The 14,858-nt window shown below is 48.2% G+C and overlaps 2 protein-coding genes across 5 annotated transcripts in view; one reads left to right on the top strand and one right to left on the bottom strand.

Moving 5' to 3' along the window:
- The window catches only part of LOC113580438 (membrane-associated guanylate kinase, WW and PDZ domain-containing protein 1-like), an 81,072-nt gene extending 73,574 nt beyond the window's left edge, over positions 1 to 7,498 (top strand). For 2 of the 4 annotated variants that reach the window (XM_035536207.1, XM_035536206.1), the window contains exons 19-24: positions 1,286 to 1,373; positions 1,469 to 1,523; positions 2,345 to 2,488; positions 4,107 to 4,245; positions 4,676 to 4,764; positions 6,176 to 6,323. In XM_035536207.1, the coding sequence (XP_035392100.1) occupies positions 1,286 to 1,373; positions 1,469 to 1,523; positions 2,345 to 2,488; positions 4,107 to 4,245; positions 4,676 to 4,764; positions 6,176 to 6,232 (572 nt within the window). In that variant the 3' untranslated portion in view covers positions 6,233 to 6,323. Of the gene's footprint in view, positions 1 to 1,285; positions 1,374 to 1,468; positions 1,524 to 2,344; positions 2,489 to 4,106; positions 4,246 to 4,675; positions 4,765 to 6,175 lie in introns of all 4 variants that reach the window. The other 2 variants (XM_035536205.1, XM_035536204.1) reach the window with 1 other exon arrangement.
- Positions 7,499 to 12,978: 5,480 nt separating this feature from the next.
- On the bottom strand, positions 12,979 to 14,037 carry rho (rhodopsin). The gene has a single exon (XM_027015006.2). It carries the CDS (start codon positions 14,035 to 14,037, stop codon positions 12,979 to 12,981), a length of 1,059 nt encoding a protein of 352 aa, XP_026870807.2.
- Positions 14,038 to 14,858: the final 821 nt, after the last annotated feature.

The following is a 14,858-nucleotide window of genomic DNA, read 5'->3' as shown; positions in this document are numbered from 1 at the left end:
GCATAGAGAAGGAAGCTTGTGTGTAGTGAGAGGGTGTGTATTGGCGAGTATGCGTGTGTGTGTTTGAGATTGCTTTAGTGTGTGTGTGCGTGCGTGCGTGCTGAATGTGCTGAAAATCTATTATTAAATGTGCCATCGTATCGCATGCGGGAGACATGGCATGAATTTGCCCTTACTGCAGCCTGTATTCATCACCATAACAGCAGCCATAATCATAACACAACCCTAATTTCCATAACAAACAGCTGCATCATGGTGACTATTGGCTGTTGCCATAACAACATTAAGCAATGCCACTGAGCAAAGTACCCATTGGATTTATGTACATATATCATTTGATCAAAATTTCTAGAAACACAGAAAATAGGATTTGTTTTGTTTTGTATTTTAGTTTTGCCCCACAGAGTCTTACATTTGTTCTGTTTACACGTTGACCGGGTTAAGAGTAGGGTTTGTAAAGTTATTCTGAAGTTGATACCACTCAGAAGAACTGAGTGGTCTCAGCTGCACTTGGCTGGCTGTGATTTAGTAGGGTATCAATTTATTAAAGAAGTGAAGGGATATACAAGAGATTAGCGCTGAATGTAACTGTATTTGTGAGAGAGGAGATCTAGGCTCACATTCCTGAACGTACGTGCAACAGTGCAGCCTGCCGTCGCCAGGGTCTGGCGATTGGCTGAGCGTAGTCACCTGTGGACCAATCAGAGCTCCTGCACGCTGCTGGCCAACTGCGCGGCTCATAAACGTTTCCGTGAGAACGAGTAAAGAGCACATGCTGCTCAGTGAGAAGGGGAGAATTAGAGGCAGGGTTGCCTGTCCTCTACACACAAAATACACACACAGACAGACACGCGCGCGCACACAGGATGGCAGATTTAAAGGCTATGACAGGAGTAGCTATTTTTACCCCGTGACCATAGGAGAATACAGAGCGAGAGAGAGGGAGAAAAGATTGCTTGAGCAGAAAGAATAATGGGGTAGAGACAGAATATTGAGGGAAGGAAGGAGATTGCGGTATAGCGAGACCATGGGGAGAGTAGAGTAGGCATCGAGGGTGTGAGACGGAAACGAGAAGAAAGGGAGAAAGGATGGAGTGTTGGGGGGGATGCTGGCAGTATCTGGCAGTAACCTCCACCCACCCCCTCGCCCGACCTCGTTTCTGGGGGGTTGTTCAGCCTGGGAGAAGGCGCCGGGTGCTTTTCACTGGCGTATGTTGGAGTACACGTCATGACGTCTGCGCAGCCTGTTCCCACGGTTTCAGTATCCTCTCTGTCTGTTCGAACAGAGTCTTCAAACGCCTCCCTGCTGACCAATGCTGAGAAGATAGCCACAATTACCACCACACACACACCGCAGGGCAGCACAGAGCTGAGGTGAGTGACACAGGCGCCACTGACCAAACGCTCAAGGAAACGGAGCCTGCATCTCCTTTATTCTCATCGAATGACATTCCTGTTTACCCCCTCAGGAATAGCAAAACAAAACAGGCCCCGCCCCCTCCTTCAACACAAACGTCCAATCAGGTAAGAGCTGTCGGCTGTGCCGTTTGCTTTCGTTTCCGTGTCCTTTGCTCTGTTTTGCAACGTCTTTGCGAAAAACCATGGACAGCTGTGTCTGCCGCTGTAAAGTGCATAAGGTTTTAAGAGAGTGAAGCTCTGCTCTATATGGTCTGAGATCAGCTTTTCCTTTCTTAGAAAATATATATTAGTATGTATAAGTAGGCAAAGTTTTATCCTGGAACAGAATTTGGAGGAAGAATTCAGTAAACTTTTCCCTGGATGTGTTGACAACATTCCTTTATTTTGGAAGGAGTTCTGAGTCACTCTTGAGTTTTTTGTCAGCAGAGCTGGTAAAACCCTCCTTATCCTGGGCTCATGTCACATATGTGAAGCTGCCTCTGAAGATGTAGTGGTTGTCCTTGCTGGATACGGAGTTGCGATGAGTCACCAGGCTACATCCCGGAGAAGCCTTAAACATTCATGACTAAGCATCGATCGGGCCCTTATTATGAGGAAGAGATCTGCATTCTGCCTCGCCTCATCTACTAAAAATACAACTAGATGCGCAAAGCGCGTTCAGCCCGTGTTGTGCCTCCTCCGGTCCGATTATCGGCCCGTCCGTTGATTCTGCCCAGAGAGGGCGCCCCCGGTGTTAGAAGTGTGCTTGGAATGGAATAAAGATTTGGTTCCTCCTTTCAGGGGGCCTTCCTTGGAGGTGATCCTCTCCCTTTCACTCAGGATGTGTTCCGCCGCCTGGCGGGTCTCTCTCTCCGCTGTAGTTTGCGTGTTTGTTTACTTTTTGTTTCCCTTTGCTTGTGTGCATGCGTGGACCCGCGTCAATGCAGGACGCCGAGTTTTACTCGGTGGACCTGGAGAGAGACAGCAAAGGCTTCGGGTTCAGCCTGCGCGGGGGGAAGGAGTACAACATGGACCTGTACGTGCTGCGGTTGGCAGAGGATGGCGCCGCTGTGCGGAACGGCAAGATGAGGGTGAGTCTGTCTGTGTGTGTCTGTGTCTGTGTGCGTGCGTGCGTGAGCGAGTGTGTGTGTGTGTGAGCATGTGTGTGTGCATGCATGCGTGTGCGTGCGTGCGTGTGTGTGTGTGTGTGTCTGTGCGTGCGTGTGTGTGTGTGTGTGTGTGTGTGCGTGCGTGTGTGTGTGTGTGTGTCTGTACGTGCTGCGGTTGGCGGAGGATGGCGCCGCTGTGCGGAACGGCAAGATGAGGGTGAGTCTGTCTGTGTGTGTCTGTGTGCGTGAGCGAGTGAGCGAGTGAGCGTGCGTGTGTGTGTGTGTGTGTGTGTCTGTGCGTGTGTGTGTGTGTCTGTGTGTGCGTGCGTGAGCGTGTGTGCGTGAGCGTGTGTGTGCGTGCGTGTGCGTGCGTGCGTGAGCGTGTGCGTATGCGTGAGCGTGTGTGTGTGCGTGCGTGAGCGTGTGTGCGTGCATGAGCGAGTGAGCGTGTGTGTGCATGCATGTGCGTGCGTGCGTGTGTGTGTGTGTGTGTCTGTGCGTGCGTGTGTGTGTGTGCGTGCATGCGTGCGTGAGCGTGTGTGTGCGTGCATGCGTGCGTGTGTGTGCGTGCATGCGTGCGTATGCGTGCGTGAGCGTGCGTGCGTGCGTGAGCGTGTGTGTGCGTGCATGCGTGCGTGAGCGTGTCTGTGCATGCATGCGTGTGCGTGCGTGCGTGTGTGTGTCTGTGCGTGCGTGTGTGTGTGTGTGCGTGCGTGCGTGAGCGTGTGTGCGTGAGCGTGTGTGTGCGTGCGTGAGCGTGTGCGTATGCGTGCGTGCGTGAGCGTGTGTGTGCGTGCGTGAGCGTGTGTGTGCGTGCATGCGTGCGTGAGCGTGTGTGTGAATGCACGCGTGCGTGAGCGTGTGCATGCGTGCGTGAGCGTGTGTGTGTGCGTGCGTGCGTGCATGAGCGAGTGAGCGTGTGTGTGTCTCTGTGTGTGCGCGCGCATGCGCGCGCGTGTGTGTGTGTGTGTGTGTGTGTGTGTGTGTGTGTGGAGGCCCCTCAGTGGACCTCCCACTGTCTCCACGTTTAGCTTGTCTGGCTAACGTGGTGCGTAATCACTACTTCTCGGTCAAATGACATCCGTTTTATTGTATCATATTGTAGTTAATTATATTGTAGTTCACAGAAGCCTGCATGTGTTTAGCAGTACAGAACTCTACTGCGGCAGCTGTGTGCGCACGCGATGTCAACGCTCTTTGCCACCGCTGTCATCCCGGGTTTCCTAGTGACCCTTTCTTCCTCCGATTTGCACATTTGAAAGCAAGCCAACGACCCATTATCAGTTCATTAGTTTGACATTAAATTAGACAAATGCATTCCTATTATGTTAATAAATCATTTTCACCAGATGTTTCCAACCTGGCAGTCCCAAGCCACTAGTAGATTACCAAGTGGCCAGCAGGGCATTCACTGCAAATTCAGTCACTACACGCGTTTCATTGGTTTACTAAACAACTATGTCCTGCCGGTCTCACTCCACCGTCTGGAGACTCAAAGATCCCCGAATGTTTGCACACACACACCCTACCGAGCATCACGCCAAAGGGCCCCGACTCCTAACGGCGCGACCACTAACGCCTCCCGTCCTCTCGGCCGCAGGTGGGTGACGAGATCTTGGAGATCAACGGCGAGAGCACCAAGAGCATGAAGCACTCGCGCGCCATCGAGCTGATCAAGAACGGCGGGCGGCGGGCGAGGCTGGTCCTGAAGAGGGGCGACGGCTCTGTGCCAGAGTATGGTGGGTGCAGGCCGAGCGCCCACGAGGACCGTGTGCTCGTGGGTTCTCTCTGGTTCTTTGTCGTAGGTCAGCTCCTCGGGACTGTGCCTTCTCCAAGTCCAGCCATCCTCCTCGTGCTTTATCGTCTCCTGCATTTGAAATATGTTTTAACAGAACAGATTTCTCTTTTTTAAGAATCCCTCGGCTACTACCGTTAACTGAAATCCTTGTGCTTTCCCTGATTTCTTGTCATTTTTAATATGTTCAGTACATTTTAAGACAAGTTGTATTAAGAGACAGTAACCCTGGCAAAAAGAAGCCTAATGTAAGCCTCTCTCTCTCTCTCTCTCTCTCTCTCTCTCTGACCAAACCGACCATCTAAAAATCTCTCCTCCGTTGTTTTTCTTCCTTCTTTATCTCTGCTCTTTCTCTCTTGCTGGTGGGCCCGTAGCCATGATGGCCCCCCACCTCACTGCGTGCTTAAGGAATGATAAATTGGGAGAGCCCTGCTTCTACCTAATGGGCCAAAACCAGACCACGGTTTGTAGCGTGCCATTCCTATCCGTGATTGCTTCCACCCCCCCCCCCCCCCCCCCCCCCCCCCCCCCCCCCCCCCCCCCCCCCCCCCCCCCCGCCCGCCCGTGTCGAAGCCCGTGGAGTTTGCTCACGCTGCCCTCTGACCCGCCACACCACCACCCCCATTCCCCGCCATGCCACATCACCTCCGCCGCGCTTTCATCTTGCCTTGTGAGTCCATTTTACCCATAACGCACTGCACCGACCCCTGACCCCACACTAGAATCCATGAGGAAGCATGGATCTCTAGCCCTGCAGCTTAGCATTTCACCCCCAGACGTGCATGGCGTCGACATGCTCGAGTGCGACTGGTGACGATGGTGTCGATGGTGATGATGCCGTTTTGTCATCATCCTCGGGAAGATTAAGACTAAGATTAAGATGGTTTATAGGCACATGGCTTATATAACTTGGTATGCACAAGATTAATGTATGGGAATATAACACATCTAATTGTCTAAACATGTGTAACAATTGATTTCGTAATCCTGTGTAATCTTCCCCATGCTAAATCAGATTTAGGCTTTCTTACAAGGGGTCCGTGCACTTTTCAAGCCGAGGTGTTGATGATGAAGGCCACCAAGCTGAAACGTCTGCATGTTAAATGAGCGCCAAATGTCACCTTTGTCTTGCTCTAAAACGTGCTGTTATTAGCTACCAGTGCGGCGTGGCGAATCTAGTTGGTGCGATCTCTCTTTCGAGTGTCGGGTTTCAGGATGCGGAGTGTTTTATGCTAGTGGTTACATACGTGTTCCTGCACCTGGGCACATGTCCACTGTCCAGACGTGTGTATGAACGGTGTGGCACAAGCATCTGTGTTGTCATCATGGGCAATGAGAAGGCTTTGCTCGGTGCATGTTCCCACACTGCATGGAGTCTCTGTTATTTGTCTGTGACAGATCCGTTAAACGCAAAAGTATTGGTGTCGGGATGGTTTTTTGTACGACGGGCGGAATAACCTCACTTGTGTTCCCGGAGCACTAGTTCACGCAGACTCTAACCGCTGAGTGCCACTGAGTGTACTAAATGCTTTAGTAGAAAGATAACACCAGGGTCAACTTGGATGACATATCATGATGTGTAATGTAGCCCTCACGTACCTTGTTTTAAGCATGGATGACTGCTTAGACTTTGATTGGTGTAAATGATCCCAACGATTCTGAGACAAAATCATTTGATTGGCTTTTGTTGAAAGTATGTATTTAATCTGAACATTCTTGTTGTTTTAGACAAGGTTGTTCATGCTTACTACATGTAGTACTGTTTGTTGTAATCTTGCATATAGGGCTATACTACCATTAATATCTTAATAAAGAAATATGCACCATTTCCAAAGCCGACGTGTAAGACTACGCTTCTCTGTGCGTGTTTGCAGACGGGCCCGGTGACGGGTACCCTCCCCCACCCGGGCCACAAAACCTTTCGGAAGTGAGAACCATGCCGTCCAATGGGCGACTTCACCTTCCATCGGAGTCCAGCTACACATCAGACTACCATACACCACCCTGGCCCCAGGAGCAGCGGCTGAGAGAGAGCGAGCACGAGAGAGAGAGGGAAAGGGGGAGGGAGGACCACAGGGACTACACCCATTATCCCAGAGCCCCCCTCCACCACACCTGGAACAACGACCGCGCCGGTCCCCGCATCCCCTCCCCGTCCCCCGAAAACGACAAGAAGAACTCCCGCCGCAAAGTGAAGAAGTCCGAGTCGGAGAGTGGCATCGCCCGGCTCTTCAAGACGCTGAGGAAGGAGGGCGGCTTCGGGAAGAAGCCCTCGGACCGGGAGCAGGGGCTGCAAGGGTGCGAGCGTTCCCTGGAGAGGAGGGCCCGCCCAGGACCGCGGCCCCGCCGCGGGTCCCTGGACCGTTCGCCCACCCGCAGGCGTGGCTCCTCGCCGGACCGCCGCCGGGCCAAGTCCGTGGACCGGCGGGCAGAGCGCACGCGCCATGACTACTCCCCGGAGCGGAGCCCCCGCGCCTCCAGCCAGGTCCTGCCCCGGCCGGCCGCCACGCCCGAGAGGCGCATCGCGCCCCAGCGCGAGCCTCAGACGCCGGGCAGGAGCTGCCGGGAAGAGGCCTACCTCACCTCCACCCCAGAGAGGCCCAACAACGGGCAGGGCGCGGCACTGCCGCCGGCCCGTGGGCGCACCGCGCCCAAGCGTGCCCCAAAGAACGCCAACGTGCTGCGTGACGCCTCCCCCTCGGGCCGCGGCGAGCGCGACCAGTGGCACCTGGGCAACGGCACCCCGGAGCGGCGCTACCGCAGGGAATCGGACAGCAGCAGCAATGGGAGTTACCTGGATGAGGCTGCCACCCCCCTGCTGAAGGAATACTACAACGCGTTGAAGGCCAGCGCCATGAACGGGACCAACGCGGACAGGGATCCCACGCAGCACCCTCAGTCCAAGAGACGGCTTTACAAAGAGAACCACACGGACCTCAGCATATGAGCACGGGAACCCACGAGACTCCGCTGACGCACGAGACCTCATGCGAGCTGGACAGCTGTTGACATAGCACCGTTTTAAAAGATATGATGGGTTTAATGATCAACTGAGTGAATGAGAGAATGGGTGATTTGATTGATTAATTGATTGATCGATTGATTGCACACTTCATTTGATTTCACATCTGTACATTTTTCAGGACAAATTTCCACAGATCAGTCACACATCAGCATTCTTCATTCTGTTTGTGTTTTTATATTTTTTTTATATATATATATATATATATATATATATATATATATATATATATATATATATAAAAACCTCTTCAGTGTTGTGTTGACCAGAGAGTGAGGTTTGTGCAAATATGTGCATCAGTTCAGTCAAGAGATCCAGGCTTTTATTAAAAGAAAGAAGAAAAAAAAAGAACCTCCTCTGTTCACTTTTGTTTGAGTTCCTCTACGTTAGCCAGACAAACTGTGTAACAATGACGCCCAGCTTTTTTTCTGGACTCGTCCAGTCGTGTGTTGCGTGTCCTCAGTTTCTCATAACTGCGATTTTAGCAGGCCAGAACACAACCCTTGAGTGTTTGTTAGTACATTTTACAGATGACTTCATGAGTTTACATATGTGCGTGATCATCTCAAGTGAAGGCAAAATAACAAAAAAAAAAAAAGAATACAAACTATGATGCTACTAATGAAGTAATATATTTAAAAGTATATTTATTTTGAAGAATTGGCACATCAAAGAAGTTGATAGAATGGCTTCTTAAATGAAATCTTGATGCTTGATCCTGATCTACTGTATATGATTATCTGGATGAATTTCTCTCTCAAATGCTGTGGACTGATGCACAAGGGCAGAGGGGTTCCTCTTCTCCACCATCCCTACCGAAAGAAAGCCAGATCCCCATTTCTAATCCATCATGTTGTCCAGAAAATGCCAAACCAGTCGATATCCATCAGCAATCGCTGGCCGACTGGACTGAGATCATAGCCAAGGTAGTTAAGGAAACGAACTGCACTGTTGAAGCTTCGGCCCATGCTGGTCTGGAAAGAAAGAATTCCGAGCTGACAGGATACACAGCTGACAGAGTTTGGCCTTGGTAAACTATTTTTGGCTCAGCCATAATTTTGTAGTGTCTCTGCTCCTTTGTCACTTGGAAAGCATATGTTACCTGAACCATGGCAGAAGATCTGATACAGTCTGTCCAACTGAGCCATTTGGTGTCTTCGCACTGGAGTATGACTAAGGCTAAGCGAATTGGGGGGGGGGGGTCTTTTCTGGTGCGTATGTGCCTGTGTATACAATGTTTTCAGAATTTACAAGCCAACTTCAAGTAATCTCTTAAACACGATGACAAAAAAACTGAGCGAGTTTCATCACCGCCGTCTTCATAGTACAGTACCGAGCCACTGATCTGTCAGCCGCCATCTTGTGGACAGACTTTTACTATTGTATGTAACTACTAGCAGCCTGTGGAAGAAAGGAGACCGTTGCCTTTTCTTGTACAAAAAGAGAATTTATGAGAAGCCTCCACCTTGAGGAACATGATATGGTGTGTTTCTACTCCTCACAGGGAGGCTGTGACTCATAGGTAATATGTGTAATTTATACTCCCAAGTCAGGCATGTGTAAAGATGTTTCAGAACCAGAGAGGACCGAACGTTGATTTCTCGGGGTGGGGGAAAGAATTTAGGCCGCAAGGGTCGGTCAGATGTTATTTGGGAGGGGATTGAATATCTCTCGTGATGCATAGCCTGCCTTTTTATTATAGAGCACTTGTATACCGTCTGTGGTCTCTCTGCAATGTTATCTGGACTTAAAATGCTTTTTCTGTGTCAATGAAAAGCAGTACATGTATATGGGCCAATCTTTTTTATGAAACACTATGCATATATAGATACTACATTGTCCATAGCTTTATCTGACTCATGAAGCTATACATAACATTAGTCTAAGTACAAGTAGATGTTGACTTATCCAGTAAAGCTTTTTTTCCTCCTTCAGATGGATCGCAATGTATATGTAGCTATCAAAAAGAAGTCTGTGAATGCTATTTTTATTATCAAATAAAGTTTTCCATACAAATTCACATTCAGTGTACGTTTTCATTCATGTGAATCTGGGATGCTGAGAAATATTTTTGTGTGAAGGTTTACAGCATTATTTAAATAACATCACCTCATATCGCTAAGTGTATGAAGTGCAAGCTCCTAGTGTCATTCATTTTTAAGCATTCTGTGTAAAGGTTTTAGGCTATCCAAGAAATCTATCTGGGCAAGAAGTGTTCATTTACACAAGAACACTACATAATGGTGGTATTGAAATCTCGATCTCAAATCCAGTCCTCAATTTTTTAAGCCCCTGTTGTAATTAAGTGTTTATCTAGGAGTCAGGTGTAACAACAAAATGGTCAACTGGTTAAAGGATGGACGACCTGTAGGATACCTCTTATATAACATAAACTCATATAACACAAACTTTCGAAATCTCTCTTGCGTAACAAACTCGTACAATAAGACACTAATGCAGATAAACAATAGAAACATTCATGCTACCTTTTTTTTTATGTCCAAATTGTTATTGGTATCGTGCTGTATGGTTAGAACAAGGCTGTTACACAACCCAGCCCTCAAGACAACTGAAGATGCGTGCCGTCACTTGGACAGAAATGAACCCCAAAAAAGGCGAAAAGTTAAGCAGCATCTTGGGGGCGGCGGGTGGATTCACGGCGCAATCCCGTCGTCCGGGAGCTATGTATAAACCCGTCACTTAACCATGCCGCTCTGCGTGACTGACATCGGCGTTAGGCAAACGCCCCCACGGGCGACCAAACGTGGCCAACTGACCTTGATGGGTGGTTGCCATGGAGACTGAGTGAGAGGCGTTCTCAAGCGCTTTTGTGGCAGCAGAAGGAAATAACGGTTGCTCGCAACCCGTTCAGGCAGCAGGGGCGCGTTTTGTCACTGCCGCTGGAGTTTTCAATGATAAATGAAGCGAGCATAAACCTGCGCCTTGGAAAGTACATCTTAGAAAGCACAACAAATGATGAATTTATCAATCTGCACATTTTACTATTAGAGTTATTTGTCCGTAAAGCGGAGAAGTGGCCGTCTTCGAAATTCTCAAGAAATGCACAAAGAGAACACTATTATTCAGTCCTATACGCAAAATAACATTATGTGGCTGTTTTGTGAGCTACCTTATGTTAATGGAACATACGCAGTTTCTCCCACCATAACAAGCCATAAACTAAATGCCTAACACCTAAAGTTGAAACTCCACCATCAGCAATACAGACATGTGCCATTTACCCCAGCAGGTACAAAAATGCCCGTTTCGATGTATAATCAGGGGCGTCACGTCCATTCAGCCGGGGGGGGGGGGGGGTCTCACCAGATTTTTGAGATCTGAATTGAATTTTTTATTTTTTAATATTTTGATTTTGATTTACTTTACTACTGTTATTATTTATAACCTGAAGTATGGCCATTTTATATTATGGGTCAAACGTATTCTAATTATGCCATAGAACACACCTCTAAATGCAACACACCTCGTTTCCCTGTAGTGTTGGTTTCTTCCAAAAGTTGCCACATAGAACCTGTTCACAATCACAGCAGAGGGTTTGGACGCACAGGGCCCGGCGTACGCGTCCGAGTCGAGTGTGCTGAAGTGCTTAGCAGGTCACCAATCCCTTTTTCAAACGGGGGAAAATTAAATGAATTGCTTTTGAGAAATGTAGGCACCCAGGCTTCGCAAGAGAGTTGGCTATGGCTAGTACCAGCTAATGACAGTAGCCTTCTGCCTCGCTAGGTAGTCTGATTGTGAGAGCATAGGACCCTATTTAATATTGGTAGGATAGTGTTGGAAGTGAGTGACATTTTCAATAACCATATGAGCAGAAAAAATGGACACGAAAATCTTAAATACACAGTATTTGTCCTAATATAAAGTAGGAGAATAGCGAGGTCCAAAAACTGATTTAGACACGTTGTAAAATAACAGTTAATAAGGCGTTAATGTAAAATTGCAGAAAATTGCGTCAGTGTTATTTCTTCTGCTCTAATTAAAAAAAAAAACAAAAAAACTAAGTTTACAGGGTGTTAACAGAACTGTGTTGGGTAGCTATATTCCTACTATTACCTCCGAAAATAAAATACTATTCATCACTGACACAGTATTGCTGTGTGTGTGCATATGTATGTATGTTTGTGTGTGCATGCGTATGTAAGTGTGTGTATGTGAGAGATAGAGAGAGAGTATTCTGATATCAATATTATAGTGCTCTGGTCACTATGGTAACCATAGAAGGTCATTACTGAAGCACAGTGAAACTCTTCTGTCTTGAACATTTTTCCATCTAGTCTCTTATCTTTATTTAATATAAGGCGATGCAAAGGCCATTGGGGACATTAATGTGGCATACCATACCAACACAAAATAGAAGGCACGCATACAAATCCTAAAACCGAAATGTTGATAAGATACAGATTACTCAGAAGGCCCTGAGGGAAAATATGGAAAAACAGCACACAAGCTCCATCTCCACAGTGAAAAGATCACAGGCCAAGCCCTGACCAAAATACAGCATATACCAAATACGCCTTACAAGTCTGAACCAAAAAGAGAGATTTCTGATGCCTTTTCACATCTTTTATTTAAAAAATGAGGTTTGCTTTTGGTCAAGTTTTGATTTTCGGGTCAGATTCAACTGCGTGCTTAGCAGCACTTAGCTATCCTGATGGAGGGGTCAGAAACATCCATCATGAACACTGCAATAAAGGCGTGGGTGTGTATCTGAGAGCGGGCATGTGCGCACAATAGTTCCTATTTATCCTTTCCCTGCATGTAAAATGCGACCTACACATAAATAACTGTGATCTGCTTATGTCCTTTGTCACACTGCCCTTATGAGAGATAAGTACATCAGTGCTTATCCTTTCTATCTCGTAGTCATACACATGCGTGATATAATGCCTCATAAACCTTGCACAGCTCTTAATCCAAGGTGACTGAGACCTAAACCAGTGTAGACCTGCCAGGTAAGATGCTATCATTTCCTCTGCGGTGCATCTACCAATATATTCAAATCACTTTCTTAGGTCACTATCTTTACTCATTGTTATTTTTAAAATCATTCTTTTACACGCAAAAAAAAAATCTTTAAAGTGTTCTCGTAACCTTTTACTGAGATCCAGTGAGAAGCAGAATAATTTAATATTCAAACACACCAAAACGCTGATTTCAGATAAATCTTTTTTTATTCGCTTCAAGATACTAATTTAACATGTTGGGTTAACAGTGCAGCTCAGGTTTAACAGGGCATTCCATTTGCAAAGTGCATTTGATTTTTATGTTGCCTTGATTACATGCGTCTACTTTAACATCAAAGCCAGTAATGTTAGGAGTCCAACAGTAAGAGTGCTAAGATATTTTTCCTTTTGCCACATTTGTAAAGAAAACAAAAACATCTCATACACAATTACACTGGACTTGCTGAATGTACATAAACAACTCGGACGCGGTCTGTACTCTCTCTCGGCTATCTTTATGTCGAATCAGCTGAGTTCCATAAAAAGACAGAAAAGTGAAATGACAGACATTACTTTTTTTTGCGTGATAGCAGTTGCTTGGTTCTCTGGGCTGAAACCTTCGTCTCGGTCTCGGTGGCTGTCGCGGGAGGAGCTCAGTGGGGGAGTCGGTACGGCGCGCTCGTCGCGGCCGTTACGCCGGGGACACAGAGGAGACGGAAGAGGCCTCGGTCTTGGAAGCAGTGGTGGAGGCCCCCTCCTCTTCCTCGAAGGGATTCTTGCCACAGCACAGCGTGGTGATCATGCAGTGGCGGAACTGCTTGTTCAGGCAAATGTAGATGACGGGGTTGTAGATGGAGGAGCTCTTGGCAAAGAAGGCCGGCAGGGTCATGAGCAGAGGCCCGAACTCGGCGCCCTTGTGCGTGAAGATCCACCAGGCCGTATGGGCATAGGGCAGCCAGCAGACCAGGTAGCCGACGAACATGACGATGACCATGCGGGTGACCTCCCGCTCGGCCCTCTGGGTAGTCTCGGACTCCTGCTGCTGGGCGGCTGCCTCCTTGACGGTGCAGACCAGGCGGCCGTAGCAGAAGCAGATGGTGAAGGTGGGCGTCAGGAAGTGCACACTGAACATGTAGATGACGAAGGACTCGTTGTTGAAGCCTTCGGCGCGCGTGTAGTAGTCGATGCCGCACGAGCACTGCATGCCCTCGGGGATGTAACGGGACCAGCCCAGCAAGGGCGGCACCACGCACGCCAGGGCCATGACCCAGGTGAAGGCCACTCCCATGATGGCGTGATTCTCGCCGAAACGGAAGTTGCTGATGGGCTTGCAGACGACGAGCCACCGCTCCACGGACAGCACGGCCAGGCACCAGAGCGAGTTGATGCCGCCAAAGGTGGCAAAGAACCCTTCCAGGTTGCAGCCCAGGCGGCCGAAGACGAAGTACCCGTGCAGGGACGTGTACATGGTAGTGGTGAAGCCCCCAAAGATCATGAATAAGTCGGCGACGGCCAGGTTTAGGAGGATGTAGTTCAGGGGTGTACGCAGCTTCTTGTGCTCGATGGTCACATACAGCGTGAGGAAGTTGATGGGAAAGCCAATGATGATGAGGAGGAACATGTATGCGGCCAGCGCAGCGTACGCCCAGGGCTCCACCAGGTAGTACTGTGGGTATTCGTAGGGGCTCTTTACAACGCCGGTGGCGTTGGACATGGGCACATAGAAAAACGGCCCCTCTGTCCCGTTCATGGCTGCGGTCGGGTGCTGTACTCTCCCTGCTGTGGGTCTCGTTGGCTATGCCGGAGGGACCACCGTGGGACGGGTCAGGACCGGGCTACAGATGGACTCGCCGCGTGCCACCTTTGCTTTATAACGCTCCTGGGATTACCCAAACTTTCCAGGCTGTCAGCACGAAATGATTTAGGCCACAGATAATAAAATAATCCTGTCCGTTGCACCGCTGCATATCTGGTGACTCACTAAGTTATTAAGGTTACCTGACCAACTCTGGAAGAGATCCACACCAGCTGACTGGTTATCGGCAGTAAGCTTTGTTAAACTCAGGGAAAATGGCTCACTTCTTCACACACGGCTATTTGTAAGGAGTAGCACTTATAGGACCAACACAAATTCCTTCAACCTTCCTTCATGAATTCCTTGGTCATTTAATAAAGGTATTGTGGCTTTGTATAGCAGCAGTGGCCTGATGTTTTGACTTTAAACTACATTAAAAGTAAAAGTTATGGGCCTTAAAATAAAATAAATACCGCTTGCCACAACATGCACTTGCGTGGGCCAAAATTCTGAAATTTTGCGACTCAAATGAAAGGGAAAGAAACAAATGAGTTTGCCTGAAGTTATAACTTAATAAAACTAAATACAACTCACTAAATTAACATCCACTTGCCTTCCAATTACATAAAATGGGCTGGAATGATGTGAAATCCTGCTTCAAGTTCCTGATGCCCTGAAACCTGTAGACTTAACAGAGAATCTTGACCAGCATGATATGGGACTTTGATTAGCTATTGCAACCATTCCTGTCTATTTATTTTTTATTCACTGTGAAA

This window comes from Electrophorus electricus, chromosome 18 (genome assembly GCF_013358815.1).
Source record: "Electrophorus electricus isolate fEleEle1 chromosome 18, fEleEle1.pri, whole genome shotgun sequence".
NCBI classification, from domain to species: domain Eukaryota; kingdom Metazoa; phylum Chordata; class Actinopteri; order Gymnotiformes; family Gymnotidae; genus Electrophorus; species Electrophorus electricus.
Note: the sequence above shows the minus strand (reverse complement) of the source record. Positions and strands in the feature narration are given on the sequence as shown.